Below are 26,872 nucleotides of genomic sequence, written 5' to 3' on the forward strand. Positions count from 1 at the left end.
GTCAATACAATACACAACGTGATATGAATGGTAATGGAATTACCTTTTTGCACTTGTTTCTCTATCTTGATGTTGTAGTTCTTTACTATAATTATTTCAATGATGGCTTGCATCCTGTTTATGACATGCTATAACTTTCCTGACTTTCCTATATTTACCATGTGGACTAGGCTTGATGTTCTTTGATATGCATTTATTGTTTGTCACTTTGGATAAAAGGATCTGCTCAATAAATGTAATGTAACCTAATTGGGTTAATGAGGTTAGACACTATCAATGATGCATTACTTCAATGCTAATATATCTGATGTCCGCATAAAATGCGACGTTGAGGTGAGCACTTTATTGTGTCTTTAGGAAGAACCCAAAATAAATTACTTTTGATCATGATCATGATTCATATCTTTTGTGATTTAAACAGATTCCTGTTATGTCCCTGAGTCTGTCTGTTAGTTTATAATTGTTTATTATTGGTATTCTTGTCATTCATTATTTTTCATATCTCATCTGGTCTGTTAATTCTTACATTACTATTCATTGGATTCGTGATTTCCCTGTCTTGTCTGTGTCTGAATGTTTCCGAGTCAGAGTCACTGTCTGCGTGAAGCACTATTCGGCTGATTTCGGTAGTTTCCGGATTTCAACATTCCTTCCCACTCTCGCATTCCTAACTTGCTGCTTTCCTCGCTAGGTAATGTTGTATAGCACTATTCTTACTAACAACTACTAATTTAGATATTGTAGAGTAATAATGATATTGATAGACTTACTGTCTCTCTAACTAGTGAACTAACAGTCGCTTATTTTGGGTAGTTTAGATTTAATCACGTAACTAACTTACTAACGATATCTCCTATTGCTCATGCTGTTCTGCTGCTCCGCCTTCCTATCCTGTCCCTGATTACTTGCTTCGTTTCAGCGAAGTGTTCGCACCTGTCTCTCGCTGTGACTACGCCATCTACTCAATGCAAATGTCCACTCCCTAATATGGAGCCGTATGTTTTACGTGCTGGTCTATGTGTACCCAGTTCACGTTTTCGTCTCCAACCTTGTTATTGTATTATTGCCCGTCATGTCCCTCACCTGTTGTTGTTTAATTGTTTCGCACTCTCCTCACTCCAGTGTCCCGCCTAGTAGGCTATGTCACTTCCCTTCATGTATTTAAACCCCAGTCTTGGATAGCGTCCTTGTCAGAACGTTTATCATATTTGGGGTTGCCGAGTCTCCGTAAACCTGAATTGATTGATTGTGTTTTGTTTGTTTTCATCTTCGCTTCGTGTGTTTTGACCTTCCGCTTGACTTATCCCTTGTACCTCTGCAAATCTGCCTTTTTGGATTTTTACCTTTGATTGTTTTTTCACCACTTATTTTGCTACTCGAGTTGGCTTTGTGTTTATTGGAATACCTGGCTTGATTATTGGACTGTAAATAACGACGATTCTGATTATCCCTGGGTCTGCGCTTGGGTCTCTGACCGTACGTAACAATTCCTCTGTGTCCAATGCTATTGGCTATGTTTTGGTTTTCTTCCCTGTCGATTGAAATGAATCTACAATATATGTATGTGTGTATCATTTTCCCTTTACCTTAAAGTAAAACGCACGATAGCGCGTCATTTTTGAAAGTTGAAATGGATATTTCACTTCGGTCAAACACAGGTAAATCTGTGGAGCTCACCCCATTATATTTGAATATTGTGAATACTAACATCTAATTACTGAGGACAAGAGATTAAATCAGCCTAACGTCGTACCAAAGAACCGGTTGGATAACTTTGACTCAAAGTTTGAAGAATGTGAGTAGCAGGCAGTGGTTTCCGAGTCATTTAACCAAGCTACGAACACGTAAAGTCAATGTTGGAATATAAAAATCATTCATGAGAAATACAACGATTTCGTTCAGTTATGATCTATACCATGTGGTCTAGCTAGCTAATGTAACGTTAAGGTTAGCCATCAGCACCCCCCTAACCATGATTGATGTAAAGTTAGTTTTATATTGGGATATTCTCCTGATATTCGGAATAACGAATTCAATAGCTCCCGAACGAAATGTTCAAGTAGGCTAATACAATAAACACTACATTTTTAATCGTGGCAATTACAAAGTATTTTTTTCGTAAGAATTATTTACTCTTTGAAAATGGGAAATTCTATTGATCTCTGACAATCCTGACATTTCTTCATGTCTTTTTAATAAAATGTCTTCCTATAGGTGTAACCGTTCATCCCAAACCGGTTACCCTGGTTATGTTTCCAGTGTCTTCATTATGAATAATTAAGTTCCTGTTCTGTACTGTTGCCCTTGTGAAACTTTTCAAGCACTCCAAAATCCCTTTATTATTGTTGTTAGTATTCAGAAATTGTGAATATAACCTCCTTTATGTTAGGGTAATGCAAATGCAAAATGGGTCATAAACTCATTACTATCTGTTCATCAGCATGGGGTCAAAGATACCTAAGGATCCTTGCCATAACTCTCTGAAAATGAATAAAATGAATTGTGTGAATTATAAAGCATATACGTTTGACACCTTCTGGGGGTTTAAGATGGAACGTGGTACACATTTGGGCGACAAGGCTCAGGCAGTAAGAACAGTCGTCTGGCAGTTGGAGGGTTGCCGGTTCGATCCCCTGCCCGGGCTGTGTCGAAGTGTCCCTGAGCAAGACACCTAACACCTAAATGCTCCTGACGAGCTGGTCGGTGCCTTGCATGGCAGCCAATCACCGTCGGTGTGTGAGTGTGTATGAATGGGAGGATGAGAAGCATCAATTGTACAGCGCTTTGGATAAAGGCGCTATATAAATGCTAACCATTTACTATGCTGCTCATATTAAAAGTGTGTAAAGCAATAACTTCTATACCTGCAGCCAAGTACACAGAATTACCTATCCTATGGACTGTGCTATATTAAAAATATGTTTACTACTAGGATCAGTGCTGCGGAATCTACAGTCCTGTGAGAATCTTTCAACCCAAAACAGCTGGAATAAATGCACTCAGGAAAAAGAGTGTGCATGTGGGAGAGAGATAGAGAGAGAGAGAGTGGAGAAATGGATACAGGTGGATCATCTGGTCATGTTGGTGAGTTCTCTTTTAATATCTGTCTGGCCATCATCATACATCTGAAGCACAAACACTTTCTGAAGGAATTGAAACAGTTTTAACTGTAATTTGTGCTGTAGTACTGGCTACTTTGCAGAAAGTAAAAATAAATAAAACATTTAGTATGACGTTGTTCAGAATTATTTTAAGCAAAATTTTGAAGCATAAACATCAATTGGCTTGCTTCATGCTACTTTTGACAGTTTACATTGATAGGATAAAAGCAACCTGAAAGTAAGGCTTCGACAATATTGAAATGCCATGTCTGGAAACATCGAGTTATAGGGCGACCAGATGTCCTATTATTCCTGGGATGACCCTGTATTTCAGGCCTTTTTCATGCGTCCAAACTTATTTTGTCCTATATTTCAGTCATACCATATCTCAATTAGCTTTTTGACTATAATTACTAATGTCCAAAATGATACTGTAAAGGGTTCATACTGTAATGCCTTTGCATGTTTTAATCGGTTCAAACAGGACCTGAATTTACAGGAACATATATAGTGGGCTCCAGAATTATTGGCACCCCTGACTGGCAATGCAAAAAATATATACTTATTGCGAAACACAAAAATATCAACATGTGAAAAATATTGTACTTTATTAATGTTTCAATGGAACCAAACAAAATCGAGCATTCATTTAATAAAAAATAGATTTTTCCAAAATCAAGATTCCATCATTTTTGGCACCCCTGGTTTAGTACTTCCAGGTGCATCCACATTTGGCAAGGATAATAGCATGGAGTCTTTTCCTATAATGCTTGACAAGGTGAAGGAATTTCATCGATTTTGGACCATTCCTCTCTGCAGATCCCTGCATGATCCTTCACATTCTTGGATTTGCGCTTATCAAGTGCCCTCTTCAGTTCAGCCCACAGGTTTTTAATTGGATTGAGGTCCGCCTGAGATGCCATTGCAGAACATAGATTTTGTTGTTGCAGAAACATTTATGTGTGGATTTTGAGGTATGCCTTGGGTTATTGTCTTGCTGGAAAGTTCATATACAGCCACGTCTCAGCCTTGTGGTAGAGGCAATTTGGCAATTTGAGGCAGATTGTTTGCCAAAATAGCCTGATACTTGGTGGAAATACATTATGTCATAGATCTTAACCAGTACCTGTGGAATTTAAACTGCCCAAAAACATCACTGACCCACTGCCATATTTCACTGTGGGTATCTACTTTAATGCTTCACTGTTTCGATGCCTTACCAATGCTGTATCTGACCAAAATGTTACATTTGTTTATTTTTATTTTGTCACTTCGTTATACATTAAATGACCAAACGAGACCCCAGGAGATCAGCAGTTTCTGAGATACTCAAACCACCCTGTCTAGCACCAACAATCATTCCATGGTCAAAGTCACATTTCATCCCCATTCTGACATTTGGTCTGAAAAACAGCTGAACCTTTTGACCATGTCTGCATGCTTTTATGCATTTAGTGCCACATGATTAGCTGATTAAAGCTGGTGTACAGGTCTTCCTAATAAAATGCTCATTGTATATCAATGTGAAAACGCTAACCTTTTTACGGAATGACTCTTATGCTGTTTGTGCTGTGTACAGCATTTTGTTACAGATTGACAATAGTTCTCATTTAAAATGTATTTATGGCTGATAATATATTTCAGCAATCATCCTACTGTAATCCAAAACAGTGTACTGTTACTTTAGCACACAATTTGACCAATCAACGTGCACAAACTTGAACATTTCTTTTTTTGCTGACCACAGTTGAAGGTGAAGTTAATCATCAACTTTTGTAGAATTTTAAGAATATTGTAGTGCTGCGATCCAACCGAGGGGCGGCCTAACTGCTAACTGCTCTCTGCTAATGGTGAATTAATCTTAATGCAGGGATTGGAGACCCTAATTTGAGCCTTGCCAGATCCCTGCCTTTACAGTGGTGTCAGAAGTGGAGGTGTGGCCTTGATGGAATATCAGAACATATTGATGATAATAACATAAGTGAAACAACAAACCCAATTCTATGGGTTGACAAAAAATCCCATTTCCTAGTTGTGCTAAAAAGCAGTTTTTATTATTGGCATATCATTGTTCCTGCAATAAAACATTTCTAATATGTTGATCAGAGAGCAGTTTTTATGTGTTATATGTTGAGCAGAGTTTATTTTCTGCTAAAAAGCAAAAATGAGTGTTTGTTTTGACAGGGGAAACACAACATCTCTCTGAGCTGAGGATTGTGTTGGTGGGAGCAGAGGTATGTGGGAAGAGTTCAGCAGGAAACACTATCTTGGGCAAACAGGTGTTTGCATCTGGAATAACAACTCTAGAGGGTAAGAAGGTGCAGGCTACCATAGCTGGGAGACAGGTCACTATGGTGGACACACGTGGCTGGATCTGTTATTTTCCTGTTGAAGATTCTCCAGAACTGCTGAAAGACCATATTTTGTGGAGTGTGTCTCTGTGTCCCCCTGGACCCCATGCTTTCCTGCTGGTCATAAATCTGGACTCATCGTTCCAAGAGGAACACAGGATAGCAGTGCAGAAACACCTGGAGCTTCTCGGTGAAACAGTGTGGAGACACACTATACTGCTGTTCACCTTTGGGGACACTTTCAGGGGAATGACCATCAAGCAGCACATTGAAGGACAGGCCCTCCAGATGCTTATAGAGAAATGTGGGAACAGGTACTATGTTCTCAGCAATAAGAACAGCAGTGAGGGCTTTCAGGTCTCAGAGCTGCTGGAGATGATAGAGAAGATGGTGGCAGGTAATGGTGGCTGTCATTTTCAAATGGAGAGAGAAATTCGAAGAGACATGGAGGAGAAGAGGAGGATTACAGAAAAACGAGCCAATCAGAGAGCAATGAAGGTGTATGAACACAGAGAGACACTCCGACACCTCCTTAGAGGTAAAATTAATATATTTTATTTTGTATTTAATTTCTGATTTTGTCTTTTCTCTCAATGATAACGGCAGTTTTATCCAGTTAATCTAGTTGTTCTCTGGTTAATCTAGTTTTAATCTAGTCAAGTTTTTTCACCCTTACAGGGGATGCCACCCGTCCCTCAGAGCTGCGGATGGTGCTTCTGGGGTGGGTGGCTGGGGGGAAGAGCTCGACAACAAATACCATCCTGGGCAGAGAAGAGTTTGGAGTTGGAGTTTGGAAAAGAACTACACAGTGTGAGAAGAAGCAAGGTGAAGTCAATGGGAGGCAGGTCACTGTGGTCGACACACCCGGCTGGTGGAAGTTTATCCAGGGTGAGCTCACACCTGATTCGATAAAAGAGGAAGCAATGAAGGGTTTGACACTGTGCCACCCCGGACCCCATGCAATTCTGCTGGTTATTCCAACAGACACATCATTTAAAGAAGAACAAAGGAAAATAATTCGAGACAACATGAAGCACCTTGGAGAGAGAGTGTGGGGACACACTCTAGTGCTCTTCACCTGGGGGGAATACCTAGGAAACAGCTCCATCGAGCAGCACATAGAGAGAGAAGGACAGGCCCTCCAGTGGCTTATAGAGAAATGTGGGAACAGGTACCATGTTCTCAGCAATAAGGAAAGGGGGGATAAAACCCAAGTCACAGAGCTGCTAGAGAAGATTGAAGAGCTGGTAGCAGGTAAAAGTATCTTTCATCTCAAGACTGAAACACCAAGTGAAGTTATGGAGGAGATAGAACAGAAGGACAGAGAGACCATGGGGGTTCATCTCAGCACAGAGAAGCAGAAGGTAACAGAGCTGATGAAAATTATTGATGAACTCTGGGTCAAGAGAGAACAACATCTGTTTGAGCAACTGGGTTTGGATTCTAAACAAAGGAATGAAGTTAGGCATCCTGCTGATATGCTAAAAGTGTTTGAAAAGGAATGGAGCAGAACAGAAACAGGCTTGAAGCTGAAGACGATGATTCCGGAATGTACCACCACCCACAATGGTTAGTTTGGTTCAATCCATTTTTCTATGATTTCTTATTCATGACAGAATCAAGCTGACTTTTGCACTAAATTAATTCATTCTTATAGTCTTTGCTCTGTAGAAATATATTTGACACACCATTATTCTGAATTAGTCTGAAAATCACATAATGTATGGAAAAAGTTGGTCATCCACACTAATCACCACTAATAGCATGTGCACACTGTTCAGATGTGGTTTGTAGGGGCGGCCTGTAGCATAGTGGTTAAGTTAAATGACTGGGACCCGCAAGGTTGGCGGTTCGATCCCCGGTGTAGCCACAATTAGATCTGCACAGCCGTTGGCCCCTTGAGCAAGGCCCTTAACCCTGCATTGCTCCAGGGGAGATTGTCTCCTGCTTTGTCTAATCAGCTGTACATCACTCTGGATAAGACCATCTGCCAAATTCCAGTAATGTAATGTAATGTGGGTGGCACCCTTGATAAATATGCACAAAATACTGTAAGCTAAAAATGCAGTTATTGACAGAGGCTTTAGTTTCCAGCATTCATCGTGTGTTGTATTAAAGATTCAATGGAATCAACCAAAGTCTTAACATTTTTCCTCTAAAAAAAAATTTCCACAAAAAATAGGCTTCACAATTATTAGCACCCCTGGTTTAAGACTTTGTGCAAACACCCCTGGCAATGATGACAGCCATGAGTTTTTTCCTAAAATTTATAAAGATTAGATCCTACATTTAGATCATTCCTCCATGCAGAACCTTTCAGAATCATTGATATTTCACAAACTTCTGCACTAAACTACAGGCTGGTCTGTGTTCTTTTCCAGAGGGAGACATACTCTGTGGATCAAAGATTTTGGAAGTGGGGAGCACTCTTACAGAAGCAGCCAACAAGACACGTGCCCAACAGTGGATAGAGAGAGAGGATGCTGCTTTTGAAAAGGAGTGGGGAAGGAGAGAATGGATGATGTTCCATCACTTTAAAAGGATGATGCAGGACACTGTCACACAATCTGTGAGGGGAGTGGGAAGCATGTATGAACCTCCAGACTGTGAGTTTGCTTCGTCTCATTATCCAATACAGGCTATTTATAACTTATGGAACTTTTAACAAATTCTTTTACAGGACACTTATGGACTGAATATTTCCAGAAATGTGTGTTCTTCAGACTATTATAGATGAGTTTTCTTGTGACATCACACTGAATACTGTATGCACATACAGACAGGGTCATGCGCAGTCTATGTAGCTTAGCAGCAATATCCGTAGCATATTGATGGTTGCACAGCTTGTGTTATTGTAAAATAATGAAATGATTCCTCACTTGAGGAAATAAGTCTCGTTGTGTCTCATCTTTGTGTTTTCACTCGTGAGATTAAGCTGTTCTTGTAAAAATGTGTTCAGAATGAGCAAGCTCAAGCTTCCATGCATTTGCCCGGCCTCCCAGCGCTCTCTGATACAGCCTGTTTCCTTTCACAGTGTGTGCAGACACATCCTCAGAGCCTGACACCTCTCATGTTGCAAGGGCCTGCATCAAGGTGTGTGACTGGATGAGTGAAAAGCATAATGGGAATTCTGCTGCTGCATCTGGATATGAAACAAGTTCTGAAATTAGCAACACAGAGGCCTCTGGCATCACAGAAAGAGACAAGGGACTGGAACACTGCGGAACTGCAGATGCATAAAACTGACCACTGTAATATAGCATCACTCCTTCTACAACATCAACACTGAACAGTGTAATATAGCATCACTCCTTATACCAAATCAACACTGCACAGTGTAATATAGCATCACTTCTTATACAACATTGACACTGAACAGTGTAATATAGCATCACTTCTTATACAACATCAACACTGACCACTGCAATATAGCATCACCCCTTATACCTAATCAACCCTGCACAGTGTAATATAGCATCACTCCTTATACCAAATGAACACTGCACAGTGTAATATAGCATCACTCCTTATGCCAAATCAACACTGAACAGTGTAATATAGCACCACTCCTTATACAACATCAACCATGAACAGTGTAATATAGCACCACTCCTTATACAACATCAACACTGACCACTGCAATATAGCATCACTCCTTATACCAAATCAACACTGCACAGTGTAATATAGCATCACTCCTTATGCCAAATTGACACTGAACAGTGTAATATAGCACCACTCCTTATACAACATCAACAATGAACAGTGTAATATAGCACCACTCCTTATACTACATCAACACTGAACAGTATAATATAGGACTACTCTTTATTCAAATTCAACACTGAACACTGTAATATAGCCTCACTCCTGATACCAAATCAACACTGAACAGTGTAATATAGCACCACTCCTTATACTGCATCAACACTGCACAGTGTAATATAGCACCTCTCTTTTTACTACAATAGAATGGACCACTGTAATGAGGCACCACTCATTATACTACATTAGAGGAGTAACATGGTGGTTCAATGTAACACATCCAGTTGTCTTTAGGAAACAACAAAACAAATGTTATACAGTCATTTAAAAGTTTTTTTTTTTTTTAAGTATTCTTCTAAGCCTAAATTTCCCACTATTAAACTGTCTGGGCATGGTAATGAGAATTATGAATTAGCTATGATTGACAGACTGTGCTCCCACTTTCCACACATTGTTGTTTGTTACCATAGCTGTCTCCATGATACACGCTCCATGATACATGGATTCCATGTATCCATGTTCTCGTAGACAGAGCACAGGAATCATTTGAAACTAAAAAGACACAATGAGGAAATCACAAAATATGAGTGGGAAAAATGTATCAAAATTCAGATGGTCAATACAATACTCAATGTAATATGAATGGTAATGGAACGACCTCCCCATTTCTCTATGGCTGCCGCTGCAGTGAGAACACATCTCTTCAGACTGTATCTCAAACACTACTTCTCTGCATGATTACCTCCAATCTAGTATCACTCATGTATTGCTTGTGTCTTCATCTTCAAACCCTTTCATGTTGTATTTGTATCTAGCAATCTAATTTTGCACTTGTTTCTCCATCTGGATGTTGTAGTTCTTTACTATAATTATTGCAATGATGCCTTGCATCCTGTTTATGACATGCTATAACTTTCCTGACTTTCAGGAATTTTTTTTTTAATTTACCATGTGAACTAGACATGATGTTCATGGCTATGGATTACTGATGCTTTAAGTGAATTGTACATTATCTGACCTGTAATCTGTTGTTCGATCTTTGATATGCACTTATTCTATGTGGCTTTAGATAAATGGATCTGCTAAATGAATGGAATATAATGATGTAATTGGGTGAATGAGGTTTGACACTCAATGATGCATTACTTTATTGTTAATATCGCTCATGTCTGCATAAAATGCAATTTTGAGGTGAGCACTTTATTTCACTGTCTTTGGGATCACCCCAAAATAAATGACTTTTGGTGCAATTCATATTTTTTGTGATTTAAACAGATCCCTCTGTGTCCAATGCTATGTGTTTTGGTTCTCTTCCCTGTCAATTGAAATTTATCTAGAATTTCATTCTTTTCCCCCTTTGCCGTCTTCTAGTAAAACACGCAATAGCAGCTTTAATTGGTGAAACCCAGTCACTGTATTACCACTGGCTAAAGTAATTGCTTGGCTCTGTACTTGTAAATGTACCTTGTTGTGCCTTTTTCTTTTTTTTCCCTCAAGTCTTAATTTTGTCTTTATTTCACAAAAAACTCAATAAACACATTTTTAAAATGGCAGAAAAGGCAGCACCTTTATGGTTTCTTGAGTCGCTTTTGTTTAATGCCTCTAGGTCAAATAGTGTATGAGTTTAAAAAATAACATTTCATTACATTACATTATTGGCATTTGGCAGACACTCTTATCTAGTGTAACGTATGCCAAAGTGCAAATTTCATACCCATCACCTGGAACAAGTGCACTGAAAGACCCTAGGGGGAAGTACAGTTTCAAGTGCTAAGTGTACAACAAAGATAAGGACGAGGGCCTATTTGAGAAATCTGACAAGGGATTATATCAAAAACAATTTCAGCAAAACGCAGTAGAATGAAAACACTTACATTGGAACAATAAACAGGTTACAAAGCCAAACAAAAGTAGTAAAATATCATCCTAGGGAACAAGTTATTACACAAGTAGTGACACTATTGAGACCTGAAGAACAACAACAACTACCAATCAGTTTAAGATCACAGGGAGGTAGAGAGGGGGTGGAAGTGCGGAGGGAGGGGGGGGGGGGACCTGCATGACCGGGTCAACGCCGCGATGTTCTCAGAGAGGGACAGTCTGTTGTCCATCTCCACGCCGAGGTTCCTTGCACAGGGCGCTGGCGTCACTGGGGTATCCCCCAGGGAAATGGAGAAATCAAGAAAGGGAGAGGTTAGAGCAGGGATGAAGTCTTACCTGGTTGAGCTTTAGTTGGTGGTTGTCCATCCAGATATGGATATCAGGCAAGAAGAGATGCGGGCTGAAACCTGTGCGTCAGATGGTGAGAAGGAGTTGGGTGTCATCAGTATAGCAGTGGTGAACTGTTACAGTGCCACCAAGTGGGTAGTGGAAGTAAATCTGCAGGACCCTTTCACAGCATTCATAACAATTACCAGCCAACAATTTTAGCTGGAGAGAGAGTGGGGTTGGTTGGCACACTGCAATTTTCTGGTCCTTTGAAGGCCATAGAAACAAAAATGTAACATCAAAATAAAAAAAGTTTTTTGTGTGATAAACATTTCAATTCTGTAGTATCAAAATATAAAAAATGGTGTTCACACTAAATACATCATAAACCTGTTTTAGATAGAGATTATAGAAATGTCTTATGGGAATCAGCTACATTTTGATATAAGATTTGAAAGTCTGTGATGAGTGATGTTACCTGGGAAACAACATATTTCCAAGAGGTGGCTCCCAATGGGAGTGGGGTTGGCTGGCCCACTATTTTTGGGGTTGGTCGGCACAAGGATAAAAAATAAAAAAAAACATGTAATATTCATATATTATGCATGATTAAATATAATTCTGTACAAATCCACATGCCACAAAAATACTCACACACCAATGCACATGCATGCACATGCAAGAAGAAAGAGAAAGGGAGAAAGATAAAGAGTGAGAAGGCCAGGCCTATAGGAATGGCATTATTATAGTTATATTATTATATTTATTTTCTCTCATTGGGTATTAGTGCTTTCTGGTTGTTATTTGAATGAAATAGAATCATTTCTATTGGTTGCTAAATTCTTTCTAACTCAAGCTCCCTGGCACACTTCAATCACCATGGCAATATCCCTTACATCATTTAATGTATACATAATCATTCCAGTTTATTATTAGGGGGCCAAGCGCCAAAGGTGCCATGCACCCTATTGTGTTTGTTGGTTTTATTATTAGGGGTCCAAGCAGGAACCCAATTATTTTAATTCTCCCAAAATTACAATTCAATTCATTTCAAGTGGACATGGTTATTACAAAAATGCTAATGATTCCTAAACTGTTTGAAATAAAGTTACACAACTTGGGGTGTGCATTTACAGTTGGATCACAATTCATGCAGTAAAGATTTAGCCCAATCCAACCACATGGTGGCAATAGATACACATAAAAAATAGTGTGACATTTTATTAATGCCCACTGCTTCATTGCGGGAGAGGTAGCTAGCTAATTTATCTTTCATTTTTTGGTTTTGCATGAACAACAACAACCCCTCCCCCCATGTGTGTGGACTCATTTATTTATTTCTTTCTCTTTATGCTTTCATGTAAATGCCCCAAAATCAACTGCCCTATGGACTATGCTGCTCATATTTCCTCATAGACAGTATGTTAAGCATTAACTTATACAGTATACCTGAAGCCACGTACAGAGTTACCTGGCCTATGGACTGTTCAAGTGTGTTCACCATTACTCAGGGTTCAATGTTTAAGGCTCAGCAACACTTGTGGCTCAGATCAAGTGAAGTTATACAGACAGAGAGGACCAGATTCTACAGTCCTATGAGAATCTTTAAACCCAAAACAGCTGGAATAAATGCACTCTGAAAAAAAGTGTGTGTTTGCATGTGGGTGTGTGAGAAAGAGAGAGAGTGAGTGGAGAAATGGATACTGGTCAGTTGGTAAGTTTTCCTTTAATACCGTATATGTCTGACAATCGTCATACATCTCAAACACAAACACTTTCTGAGGGAATTGAAACAGTTTTAACTGCAATTCTTGTTCTAGCACTGGCTACCCTGCAGAAAGTAAAAGTGTTACATTGTCCATAATTATTAAAAACTTTTTTTATTAAGCATAAGCATCAATTTAGGATAAAATCAAGTAATGGTAATATCCTGAAATTAAGGTTTCAACTTTATACAAATATTGAAATGCCACGTCAGGAAACATCAAGCTATAGGGTGACCAGAGGTCCTATTTTACTGGGATGGCCCTGTAATTCAGCTCTTTTTCATGAGTCACCACTTATTCTGAGAAAGTCAGCATTTGCCCTATATTTCAGTCATACCTTATCTCAATGGCTTTCTGACCGTAATGACCAAATATTGCGTCAGCCTGGATTTTGCATTTAATGAAGCATTTCAGTGGTCATTGCTTATTTTATGCTTTAGAGTAGGGGAGTCAAAATTAATTCCCAGGAGGCCACAGTGTCTGCAGGTTTTTGGGGTTTCCCTCCAAGCAGCTGTCAATGAAGGCCTTGAGAACAAGGTGTGTGGATTCTTTCGCCAATCAATGACTTGAATGAACCACAGAACTGGACTTTGACACCTGTGCTTTAGAGGACATCATTCCCATTACTAAATAAAAAATTAAGTGGTTTGCAATATTCAGGTGCACAATTCTGCAAACGTGGGGACTGGCTTGGCACTGGGCTCTGGCTTCTAGTTGGTGCATGAGGAGTTACTGCTGAATACGGGTTGGGTAATGCATGCAATCAGCTTAAAATAATTAAAATAGTGATCCCCACATCCCCTCGTTGTTTAAACCAGAGGCCACATTCTGGGAAAGTCTTGCTGATAAATAGACAATTAGATGGGGAGTGCGAAGCTGAATTTTAAACAGTATTTTACTTCTTTCATGAGTAAAATTACAGTTGTGTGAAAAATCAACCAGAGGTGTAGGGGAGGCACTCCAATTTTGCTCAAACTTTGTATAAATGTTCTTTATATATTCAATAGAAAATATCTAAAACTTTAGCCTCAGTGGATTTGATGATTTAGAGATATTAAAAAGGGAGGCAGGAACCCAAAAAGTTACTTGTGAGTGGAAATTGGAGTTTGTGTTAAATTTTGCGTGTCATAGCCATATCACCTGAAACCTTTCAGATTTTGAAATCATCATTTTTTCATAATTCTGCTCAGAAAAAAGTTATGGTCATTAAACAATGCTAAATCTTGCCACTTGCCACTTGCATATTCAACCAAGTAGTTTGTAAGATGGAAAATGTCTGATCAAAATGAAACTTTCTTAAAATTTGAAAACTTTTGTACAAAACATTGAGTTGTTACTGCTATATTTTGGCAGGTATCCAAACTTGAAATACTAGTAGATGTATTCGTTAAGAACAAGTTTGGTCAGAAATTATACAATGCCAAAGTTGCGGTCCGACCAAAGGGCGGCCTAACTGCTAGCTGGTCTGCTACTGGTGAATTCATCTTCAGTGCAGTGATTAGTGCAGCTGTCTTTACCCCTGGAGACCCAAATTCGAGCCTCGCCAGATCCCTGCCGCTACACTGGTGTCAAAAGTAGAGTTGTGCTCAATAGAATATCATAACATATTGATGTTAATAATACATGTATAAGTGAAAAACCCAGTTCCTAGTTGAGCTTAAAAGCAGTTGCAGATTCACTGGTTCTGCAATGAGGCATTTCTAATCTGACACGATTGATGAGAGACCCCAGCAGTTTTTATAACGTCTATATCAGATCTATGAAATTTATGTTCTGGTGAATAGCAATAAGGAGTCTTATTCTCTCTGATAGGGAAGACACAACATTTCCCTGAGCTGAGGATTGTGCTGGTGGGATCAGAGGTATGTGGGAAGAGTTCAGCAGGAAACACCATCTTGGGCATACAGGAGTTTGCACCTGGAATAAAAACTCTAGAGGGTAAGAAGGTGCAGGCTACCATACATGGGAGGCAGGTCACTATGGTGCACACACCTGGCTGGGTCTGTTATTTTCCTGTTGAAGATTCTCCAGAACTGCTGAAAGACCAGATTTTGTGTAGTTTGTCCCTGTGTCCCCCTGGACCCCATGCTTTCCTGTTGCTCATAAATCTGGACTCTTCATTCCAAGAGAAACACAGGATAGCAGTGCAGGAACACCTGGAGCTTCTCGGCGAAACAGTGTGGAGACACACTATACTGCTGTTCAACTTTGGGGACACATTCAGGGGAATGACCATCAAGCAGCAGATTGAAGGAGAAGGACAGGCCCTCCAGATGCTTATAGAGAAATGTGGGAACAGGTACCATGTTCTCAGCAATGAGAACAGCAGTGAGGTCTCTCAGGTCTCAGAGCTGCTGGAGATGATAGAGAACATGGTGGCAGGTAATGGTGGCTGTCATTTTCACATGGGGAAGAAACTTCTACAGGACATGGAGGAGAAGAGGAGGATTACAGAAGAGCAAGCCAAGCAGAGAGTAAGGAAGGTGTGGGAACACAGAGAGATACTCCGAGACCTTCTGAGAGGTAATATTTTTAATGATCTTTATTTACTCTCTTTTTTTGTCTTTTCTGTGAATGATGACACCAGTTTTACCCAAGTCATCCCTCAGTGCTGAGGGTGGTCTTACTGGGGTGGGTGGCTGGGGGGAAGAGCTCGACAGGAAATACCATTCTGGGCAGAGAGGAGTTTGGAGTTCGGAGAAGAACTGCACAGTGTGAGAAGAAGCAAGGTGAAGTCAATGGGAGGCAGGTCACTGTGGTCGACACACCTGGCTGGTGGAAGTTCATCCCGGGTGAGTTCACACCTGATTGGATAAAAGATGAAGTGGCAAAGAGTTTGACACTCTGTCACCCTGGACCCCATGCAATCCTACTGGTTATTCCTGCAGACACATCATTTAAAGAAAAACAAAGGAAAATAATTTGAGACAACATGAGGCACCTTGGAGAAAGAGTGTGGGGGCACACTCTGGTGCTCTTCACCTGGGGAGAAAGCCTAGGAAACCACACCATCGAGCAGCACATAGAGAGAGAAGGACAGGCCCTCCAGTGGCTTATAGAGAAATGTGGGAACAGGTTCCATGTCCTCAGCAATAAGGAAAGGGGGGATAGCACCCAAGTCACAGAGCTGCTGGAGAAGATTGAGGAGATGGTAGCAGGTCGAACTGTCCTTCCTCTCAAGACTGAGACACAAAGTGAAGTTATGGAGGAGATAGAAGACAAGGACAGAGAGACTATGGGGGCAGATTGCAGCACAGATAAGCAGAAAGTAACAGAGCTGATGAAAATCTTTGATGAACAGTGGATCAGGAGAGAAGATCTGTTGGAGAAACTGTATTTGGATCGTAAAGAAAGAAGCAAATTTCAGCCTCCTGCTGATTTCGTAAAAAATCTTGAAAAGGAATGGAGCAGAATAGACTTCAACCTAAAGAAGATGATTCAGGAATACACCACTCCACCAAACAAGGCAGGCAGCATGGGACCCCCCCACTATGGTGAGTTTGGTTCATTCCATTCTGAACCAAGCTTAACTGTTCACTCTTCAAAAGCTATTGACTCCAGGCTAACTGTTGTGCTGTTTTCTAGGGGGAAACATACTCTGTGTTTGGTAGAAGCTTTGGTAGAAGCTTGGTAGAAGCTGGTAGAAGCTGTTGGCTCTGAGGAAGAGGGGAGAACTCTTACAGAAGCAGCCAGCAAGAGACATGTCCGACAGTGGATAGAGAGAGAGGATGCTACTTTTGAAAAGGAGTGGGGAAGGAAAGAAATGGGGATTTCTGCAATTTCGAAGGATGATTCAGGACATGACCAGCCTTCCAATGAGGGGAGCGGCAAGCATGGGGGAAGGCCCCAACTGTGAGTTAACTTAAGTCAATATAGTCAATATTATTAATAACATAGGGAACCCTTAAGTTCTTTAATATTACATCGTTACGTACTGAACCTTTCTTGAAATTTGGGTGACTGTTGTTTCCCTTTCTTCAGGTTTTAGTTAATCAGTGTAGCAGTTTGTAAATGCAAAATGTTTTCATTCAGGAAAAAAACTAGGCAGATTCTATTCAGAATTTCTGTCTGTATTTCAGTCCAGTCAGTATAAAAAGGCAGATTGGTGGATATTCGTGAAAAGTAAATTCCTTTAAATGTATTTCTATAAAAATACAGTCATGAGCTCATGAGATAGCTTCTCAGTCTGTGTAGTAGAGGCAGAGATCCTCATGGTGTTCAGGTCCAGGCTTGATTATGGAGAGATGAACAGTTTAAAAACCATTGCAAAGTAGACACTACATATCCAGTTAACAAGACACCACATATACAGTTGCCAGGCACTATCCAATTGTTGAGCCAGATATATCCAGGCATCCTGCCCCACCCAGTGGACATCACACTATCCAGTTGGGTCAGGCGGGATGTGCAGCTGGGTAGCACCGTGCTCTTTAGCTGGATATCTCCTTAGAATGACTGGTGTCTTGTAACTGAATATGCTGTGTCTAGTTTGGCCATGTTTAAGAATTGGTAAGGAACAACAAAGTACAAATACTATTTACAACAATACAATACATACAATTTTAAAGGTTTTAAGCATTAGGTGAAAAGGTAGCCCTGGAGATTAACTTGGTTACCGAGGCACAGCCCTGTGTTCCAACTCTTTGTTTGCTATTTGTCTGTATTTAGTCCCAGATGAATGTCTGTATTTAGTCCCCAACAGTGAACATCAGAACAGCACAGTAACACTGCCTGAGACAGGAGCACATGTGACATGTATCGCTGAAAGGATGTAGAAAAGACCGTAGAATGGGCATTCTGAAGTGTAATGCATGAGTAATGATTGTTACTTTACTGTAGTGTTGCATTTTCTCTCTGATACAGCCTGTTTCCTTTCACAGTGTGTGCAGAGACATCTTCAGAGCCTGACACCTCTCATCTTGCAAGGGCCTGCATCAAGGTGTGTGACTGGATGAGTGAAAAGCATTCTGGGAATTCTGCTGCTGCATCTGGATATGAAACAAGTTCTGAAATTAGCAACACAGAGGCCTCTGGCATCACAGAAAGAGACAAGGGACTGGAACACTGTGGGACTGCAGATGCATAAAACTGACCACTGTAATATAGCATCACTCCTTATACAACATCAACACTGAACAGTGTAATATAGCATCACTCCTTATACAACATCAACACTGAACAGTGTAATATAGCACCACTCTTTTTACTACAATAGAATGGACCATTGTAATAGAGGCACCACTCATTATACTACATTAGAGGAGTAACATGGTGGTTCAATGCAACACTTCCAGTTGTCTTTAGGCAACAACAAAACAATTGTTATACAGTCATTTAAAAGTATTTTAAAACATATTCTTCTTAGCCTAAATTTCACACTATTAAACTGTCTGGGCATGGTAATGAGAACTCTGAATTAGCTATGATTGACAGACCGTGCTCCCACTTTCCACACATTGTTGTTTGTTACCATAGCTATCTCCATGATATATGCTCCATGATACATGGATTCCATGTATCCATGTTTTTGTAGACAGCACAGGAATCATTTGAAACTAAAAAGACACAATGAGGAAATCACAAAATATGAGTGGGAAAAATGTCTCAACGTTCAGATCGTCAATACAATACACAACGTGATATGAATGGTAATGGAATGACCTTTTGCACTCTCCATCTTGATGTTGTAGTTCTTTACTATAATTATTGCAATGATGGCTTGCATCCTGTTTATGACAAACAATAACTTTCCTATATTTACCATGTGGACTAGGCTTAATGTTCATGGCTATGGATAACTGATGCTTTATGGGAATTGTACATTATCTGACCTGTAATCTGTATGTTGATCTTTGATATACATTTATTGTTTGTCACTTTGGATAAAAGGATCTGCTCAATAAATGTAACGTAATTGGGTTAATGAGGTTAGACACTATCAATGATGCATTACTTCAATGCTAATATCTCTGATGTCCGCATAAAATGCGATGTTGAGGTGAGCACTTTATTGTGTCTTTAGGAAGAACCCAAAATAAATTACTTTTTTACTTGACATGATTCATATCTTTTGTGATTTAAACAGATTCCTATTTTGTCCCTGGGTCTGTCTGTTAGTTTATCATTGTTTATTATTGGTATTCTTGTCATTTATTATTTTTCATATCTCATCTGGTCTGTTCATTCATACATTACTATTCATTGTATTCGTGATTTCCCTGTCTTGTCTGTGTCTGAATGTTTCCGAGTCAGAGTCACTGTCTGCGTGCAGCACTATTCGGCTGATTTCGGTAGTTTCCGGGTTTCAACATTCCTTCCCAGTCTCGCATTCCTTACTTTCTGCTTTCCTCGCTAGGTAATGTTGTATAGCACTATTCTTACTAACAACTACTAATTTAGCTATTGTAGAGTAATAATTATATTGATATACTTACTGTCTCTCTAACTAGTGAACTAACAGTCGCTTATTTTGGGTAGTTTAGATTTAATCACGTAACTAACTTACTAACGATATCTCCTATTGCTCATGCTGTTCTGCAGCTCCGCCTTCCTATCCTGTCCCTGATTACTTGCTTAGTTTCAGCGAAGTGTTCGCACCTGTCTCTCGCTGTGACTACGCCAACTACTCAATGCAAATTTCCTCTCCCTAATATGGAGCCGTATGTTTTACGTGTTGGTCTATGTGTACCCAGTTCACGTTTTCGTCTCCAACCTTGTTTTTGTATTATTGTCCGTCATGTCCCTCACCTGTTGTTTAATTGTTTCGCACTCTCCTCACTCCAGTACCCCGCCTAGTAGGCTATGTCACTTCCCTTCATGTATTTAAACCCCAGTCTTGGATAGCGTCCTTGTCAGAACGTTCACGTATCATATTTGGGGTTGCCGATTCTGAGTTGATTGTGGTTTGTTTGTTTTCATCTTCGCTTCGTGTTTTTTGACCTTCCGCTTGACTTATCCCTTGTACCTCTGCATATCTGCCTTTTTGGATTTTTACCTTTGATTATTTTCTCACCACTTATTTTGCTACTCGAGTTGACTTTGTGTTTATTGGAATACCTGGCTTGATTATTGGACTGTAAATAACGACGATTCTGATTATCCCTGGGTCTGCGCTTGGGTCTCTGACTGTACGTAACAATTCCTGTGTCCAATGATATAGGCTATGTTTTGGTTCTCTTCCCTGTCGATTGAAATGTGTGTGTGTATATTTTCCCTTTTACCTTTCTTAAAGTAAAACGCACGGTAGCGCGTCACTTTTGAAAGTTGAAATGGATATTTCACTTTGGTCTGACCCAGGTAAATCTGTGGAGCTCACACCATTATATTTGAATATTGTGTACCAACATCTAATTACTGAGGACAAGAGATTAAATCAGCCTAACGCCATAACACCAAAGAACCGGTTGGATAACTTTGACTCAAAGTTTGAGGAATGTGAATAGCAGGCAGTGTTTTACGTGTTCGTAGCTTGGTTAAATTACACGCAAAGTCAATGTTGTAATATAATATGGTGTAATATAGCATCCCTCCTTATACTGCATCAACACTGAACAGTGTAATCTCGCACCTCTCTTTTTACTACAATAGAATGGACCACTGTCACATACTTGGGCAAAGTTGTGGGACGCGGACAGGTACGTCCGGTGGACTCTAAGGTGGAGGCTGTGGTTAAATTCCCAGCTCCCAAATCGCGCCGCGAGTTGCGGAGGTTCTTGGGGATGGTAGGTTACTACCGCAACTTCTGCAGAAACTTTTCTGCAGTCGCCTCACCGTTGACCGACCTTCTCAGTCCTAAGACCGTTTACGCTTGGACTGACCAGTGCCAACGATCGTTTGAGAACGTGAAAGCTTTGCTAGTCAGCACGCCAGTTCTCTCTGCTCCCGATTTTACCCATCCTTTCAAACTTACAGTGGATGCAAGCGACTGTGGGGCCGGAGCCGTTCTTCTGCAAGAAGACACTCTTGGTGTCGACCACCCAGTGTGCTACTTCTCGAGGAAATTTGACCGACATCAGCGGCTATATTCCACAATTGAAAAAGAAGCTTTAGCCCTGGTTCTGGCTTTACAGCACTTTGATGTGTATGTTGGTTCCTCATTACGCCCCGTCGTTATACAGACGGATCATAATCCGCTTGTCTTTCTTCACCGTATGCGTAATCATAACCAACGTCTTATGCGGTGGAGCTTATTCCTGCAAGGTTATGATTTGGACATTCGACACATCCGCGGGCGGGATAATGTTGTCGCCGACGCATTGTCCCGTACATACGAATGTGACAATAAATAAGGATGTATTTATTGTCTTAAGGGTGGGGGTGTTACATCCCAGTGTATTATAAGGTTAGATCTAGGGATGTAATTTTAAGGGTACTGTTTGGAGTTTTTGGCTGGGTATTGTCGCGTGCTGGTTTTTCCCTATACAGGTAGGAGTGCATCCTGTTGCCGGGTGACCTGCCTTGGTGGATGCCCATGACGACCGTCGCGGAGGAACCACCTGGCCATGCAGATGCTGCGGAGACCAGGATGCCTTTACGTCGCCCGGAGACGAGGGATCGCGGCGCGACTATATAACGGCTGGACGTCGTCATCTCATCGGAATCGCCATTTGAATAATCTTCTTGAGACTCATCTACTTTGAGCCATATTCTCTTCTCGCTCTCCCTTTTGGTTATTTAGGTTTACCACTTTTAGCTATTAATTATCAAGACTATATAATACTTTATTTAGTCTCACAAGCCCAGCGTTTTCGGTTCTTCTTTTGGACTTACAAGAACCGACCATCGGACGACCTTGGACCGCTGTATGGACTGCCTGGTGAGGCTCTGTAAATAGTTTATAGTTTAGAGTTATAGGTTTAAGCTTAGGATTAAGACGATCATTAACTTGTAAATATTAAATGATTATTTAACCGATAAATCCCGTGTTGCGTTTCAGTCACGCCTTTACATATTACTGTGGTTGTGTGTTAAATGTTACGAACTTTTACACCCATTTGTCTTTGTTACATTGTTGGGTTTCCGTTTCGTAACATAGATTTAAAAAAAAGTTGAAGTTACTCCTTTTAAATTACATTAAAGGAGTAACATGGTGGTTGAATGTCACTTCCAGTTGTCTTTAGGCAACAACAAAACAAATGTTATTCAGTCATTTAAAAGTATTTTAAAACGTATTCTTCTAAGCCTAAATTTCCCATTATTAAACTGTCTGGGCATGGTAATGATAAGTATGAATTCGCTATGATTGACAGATCGTGCTCCCACTTTCCACACATTTTTGTTTGTTACCATAGCTATCTCCATGATGCACGCTTCATGATACATGGATTCCTTGTATCCATGTTCTTGTAGACAGCACAGGAATCATTAGAAACTAAAAAGACACAATTAGGAAATCACAAAATATGAGTGGGAAAAGCTTAAATCAGCGAGATTAAATCAGCCTAAAGCCATAACACCAAAGAACCGGTTGGATAACTTTGACTCAAAGTTCGAGGAATGTGAATAGCAGGCAGTGGTTTCCGTGTCATTTAACCAAGCTACGAACACGTAAAGTCAATGTTGGAATAAAAAAATAATTTATGAAAACTGAACGAAATCGTTGTCTTTATACGACGTGGTCTAGCTAGCTGATGTAACGTTAGCCGTCAGCACCCCGCTAACCACGGATATTCGGAATAACCGAATTCAATAGCTCACGAACGAAACGTTCAAGTAGGCTAGTATAATAAGCACTACATTTTTAATCGTGGCAATTACAAACTATTTTTTCGTAGGAATTATTTACTCTTTGAAAATGGGAAATTCTATTGATCTCTGACAATCCTGACATTTTAGCGACCGTGTAAAAAGTACGACGACAAGAAAAGTAGGCGATTCAAAATATCAAGACGCTTTCTGTGCTTATTGTGCCTTTTTCATAAAATGTCTTTCCAAAGCTGTAACCGTTATCCTGGTTATGTTTTCAGTGGAATGTCATTATGAATAATTAAGGTCCTGTTCTGTACTGTTGCCCTTGTGAAACTTTTCAAGAACGACAAAATCCCTTTATTATTGATAGTATTCAGAAATTGTGAATATTACCTCCTTTATGTTAGGGTAATGCAAATGCAAAATGGGTATTTCATTTTATGGATCATAAACTCCTGTACCACAAGAGTGAAAAATCTGAGGGAGGGTGATTTGCAGAACTAATAAAGGTCTTTGAGGGAAATTACAATCTGTTCATCAGCATGGGGTCTAAGATACCTAGGGATCCTTTCCATAACTATGAAAATTAATAAAATTAATTGTGTGAATTATAAAGCATATACGTTTGACACCTTCTGGGGGTTTAAGATGGAACGTGGTACACATTGGGGTGGCATGGCTCAGGCAGTAAGAACAGTCGTCTGGCAGTTGGAAGGTTGCCGGTTCGATCCCCCGCCCGGGCTGTGTCGTGCCAATCACTGTGAGTGTGTGTATGAATGGGTGAATGAGAAGCATCAATTGTACAGCGCTTTGGATAAAGGCGCTATATAAATGCCAACCATTTACTATGCTGCGCATATTAAAAGTGTGTAAAGCAATAACTTCTATACCTGCAGCCAGGTACACAGAATTACCTACCCTATGGACTGTGCTATATTAAAAATATGTTTTCTACTAGGATCAGTGCTGCGGGATCTACAGTCCTGTGAGAGTCTTTCAACCCCGAACAGCTGGAATAAATGCACTCAGCAAAAAGAGTGTGTGTGTGAGAGAGATGGAGAGTGGAGAAATGGATACAGGTGGATCATCTGGTCATGTTGGTGAGTTCTCTTTTAATATCTGGCCATCATCATACATCTGAAGCACACTTTCTGAAGGAATTGAAACAGTTTTAACTGTAATTTGTGCTGTAGTACTGGCTACTTTGCAGAAAGTAAAAATAAATAAAACATTTAGTATGACGTTGTTCAGAATTATTTTAAGCAAAATTTTGAAGCATAAACATCAATTGGCTTGCTTCATGCTACTTTTGACAGTTTACATTGATAGGATAAAAGCAACCTGAAAGTAAGGCTTCGACAATATTGAAATGCCATGTCTGGAAACATCTAGTTATAGGGCGACCAGATGTCCTATTATTCCTGGGATGACCCTGTATTTCAGGCCTTTTTCATGCGTCCAAACTTATTTTGTCCTATATTTCAGTCATATCATATCTCAATTAGCCTTTTGACTATAATTTCTAATGTCCAAAATGATACTGTAATCGGTTCAAACAGGACCTGAATTTACAGGAACATATATAGTGGGCTCCAGAATTATTGGCACCCCTGACTGGCAATGCACAAAAAATATATTTCTTGAGAAACACAAAAATGTGAAAAATATTGTACTTTATTAATGTTTCAATGGAACCAAACAAAATCAAGCATTCATTGAATAAAAAATTGATTTTTCCAAAATCAAGATTCCATCATTTTTGGCACCCCTGGTTTATTACTTCCAGGTGCATCACATTTGGCAAGTCTTTTCCTATAATGCTTGACAAGGTGAAGGAATTTAATCGATTTTGGACCATTCCTCTCTGCAGATCCCTGCATGATCCTTCACATTCTTGGATTTGCGCTTATCAAGTGCCCTCTTCAGTTCAGCCCACAGGTTTTTAATTGGATTGAGGTCCACCTGAGATGCCATTGCAGAACATAGATTTTGTTGTCGCAGAAACATTTATGTGTGGATTTTGAGGTATGCCTTGGGTTATTGTCTTGCTGGAAAGTTCATATACAGCCAAGTCTCAGCCTTGTGGTAGAGGCAATTTGGCAATTTGAGGCAGATTGTTAGCCAAAATAGCCTGATACTTGGTGGAAATACATAGATCCATAGATCTTAACCAGTACCTCTGGAATTTAAACTGCCCAAAAACATCACTGACCCACTGCCATATTTCACTGTGGGTATCTACTTTAATGCATCTCTGTTTCGACACCTTACCGATGCTGTATCTGACCAAAATGTTACATTTGTTTATTTTTATTTTGTCACTTTGTTCATACATTAAAGGACCAAATGAGACCCCAGGAGATCAGCAGCTTCTGAGATACTCAAACCACCCTGTCTAGCACCAACAATCATTCCATGGTCAAAGTCACATTTCATCCCCATTCTGACATTTGGTCTGAAAAACAGCTGAACCTTTTGACCATGTCTGCATGCTTTTATGCATTTAGTGCCACATGATTAGCTAATTAAAGCTGGTGTACAGGTCTTCCTAATAAAATGCTCATTGTATATCAATGTGAAAACGCTAACCTTTTTACGGAATGACTCTTATGCTGTTTGTGCTGTGTACAGCATTTTGTTACAGATTGACAATAGTTCTCATATAAAATGTATTCATGGCTGATAATATATTTCAGCAATCATCCTACAGTAATCCAAAACAGTGCACTGTTACTTTAGCACACAATTTGACCAATCAGCTTGCCCAAACTTGAACATTTCTTTTTTCTTTTTTTGCTGACCACAGTTGAAGGTGAAGTTAATCATCAACTTTTGTAGAATTTTAAGAATATTGTAGTGCTGCGATCCAACCGAGGGGCGGCCTAACTGCTAACTGCTCTCTGCTAATGGTGAATTAATCTTAATGCAGGGATTGGAGACCCTAATTTGAGCCTTGCCAGATCCCTGCCTTTACAGTGGTGTCAGAAGTGGAGGTGTGGCCTTGATGGAAAATCAGAACATATTGATGATAATAACATAAGTGAAACAACAAACCCAATTCTATGGGTTGACAAAAAATCCCATTTCCTAGTTGTGCTAAAAAGCAGTTTTTATTATTGCCATATCATTGTTCCTGCAATAAAACATGTCTAATATGTTGATCAGAGAGCAGTTTATTTTCTGCTAAAAAGCAATAATGAGTGTTTGTTTTGACAGGGGAAACACAACATCTCTCTGAGCTGAGGATTGTGTTGGTGGGAGCAGAGGTATGTGGGAAGAGTTCAGCAGGAAACACCATCTTGGGCAAACAGGTGTTTGCACCTGGAATAAAAACTCTAGAGGGTAAGAAGGTGCAGGCTACCATAGATGGGAGGCAGGTCACTGTGGTGGACACACCTGGCTGGATCTGTTATTTTCCTGTTGAAGATTCTCCAGAACTGCTGAAAGACCAGATTTTGTGGAGTGTGTCTCTGTGTCCCCCTGGACCCCATGCTTTCCTGCTGTTCATAAATCTGGACTCTTCATTCCAAGAGAAACACAGGATAGCAGTGCAGGAACACTTGGAGCTTCTCGGCGAAACAGTGTGGAGACACACTATACTGCTGTTCAGCTTTGGGGACACTTTAAGGGAAATGACTATCAAGCATCTGATTGAAGGACAGGCCCTCCAGATGCTATTAGAGAAATGTGGTAACAGGTACTATGTTCTCAGCAATAAGAACAGCAGTGGGGTCTCTCAGGTCTCAGAGCTACTGGAGATGATAGAGAAGATGGTGGCAGGTAATGGTGGCTGTCATTTTCACATGGGGAGGAAACTTCTACAGGACATGGAGGAGAAAAGGAGGATTACGGAAGAACGAGCCAATCAGAGAGTAAGGAAGGTCCTGGAACACAGAGTGACACTCCAACGCCTCCTTAGAGGTAAAATTAATATATTTTATTTTGTATTTAATTTCTGATTTAGTCTTTTCTCTAAATGATGATGACACTTTTA

The 26,872-nt window shown here is 40.0% G+C and overlaps 2 protein-coding genes and 1 pseudogene across 5 annotated transcripts in view; all 3 read left to right on the forward strand.

Moving 5' to 3' along the window:
• Positions 1–1,203: 1,203 nt before the first annotated feature.
• LOC133114308 (GTPase IMAP family member 8-like) lies at positions 1,204–10,666 on the forward strand. Of its 2 annotated transcripts, XM_061223586.1 has the most exons (7): positions 1,204–1,476; positions 2,933–3,084; positions 5,286–5,990; positions 6,131–6,340; positions 6,437–7,021; positions 7,834–8,058; positions 8,487–10,666. In XM_061223586.1, the coding sequence occupies exons 2-7, from the start codon at positions 2,994–2,996 to the stop codon at positions 8,690–8,692; spliced, it is 2,022 nt and encodes a 673-aa protein (XP_061079570.1). In that variant the 5' UTR covers positions 1,204–1,476; positions 2,933–2,993; the 3' UTR covers positions 8,693–10,666. The 2 variants fall into 2 exon arrangements, with proteins under 2 accessions (XP_061079570.1, XP_061079569.1); XM_061223585.1 differs by having other exon boundaries at positions 6,131–7,021.
• An 804-nt stretch (positions 10,667–11,470) lies between these two features.
• Positions 11,471–21,240, forward strand: LOC133114175 (GTPase IMAP family member 8-like; annotated as a pseudogene).
• Positions 19,523–26,872, forward strand: part of LOC133114307 (GTPase IMAP family member 8-like) — a 67,681-nt gene continuing 60,331 nt past the window's right edge. The window contains exons 1-4 of one of the 3 annotated variants that reach the window (XM_061223578.1): positions 19,523–20,318; positions 21,616–22,006; positions 23,837–23,978; positions 26,095–26,799. In XM_061223578.1, the coding sequence (XP_061079562.1) occupies positions 21,995–22,006; positions 23,837–23,978; positions 26,095–26,799 (859 nt within the window). In that variant the 5' untranslated portion in view covers positions 19,523–20,318; positions 21,616–21,994. Of the gene's footprint in view, positions 22,007–23,836; positions 23,979–26,094; positions 26,800–26,872 lie in introns of all 3 variants that reach the window. The other 2 variants (XR_009705542.1, XM_061223583.1) reach the window with 2 other exon arrangements.

This window comes from Conger conger, chromosome 16 (genome assembly GCF_963514075.1).
Source record: "Conger conger chromosome 16, fConCon1.1, whole genome shotgun sequence".
NCBI classification, from domain to species: domain Eukaryota; kingdom Metazoa; phylum Chordata; class Actinopteri; order Anguilliformes; family Congridae; genus Conger; species Conger conger.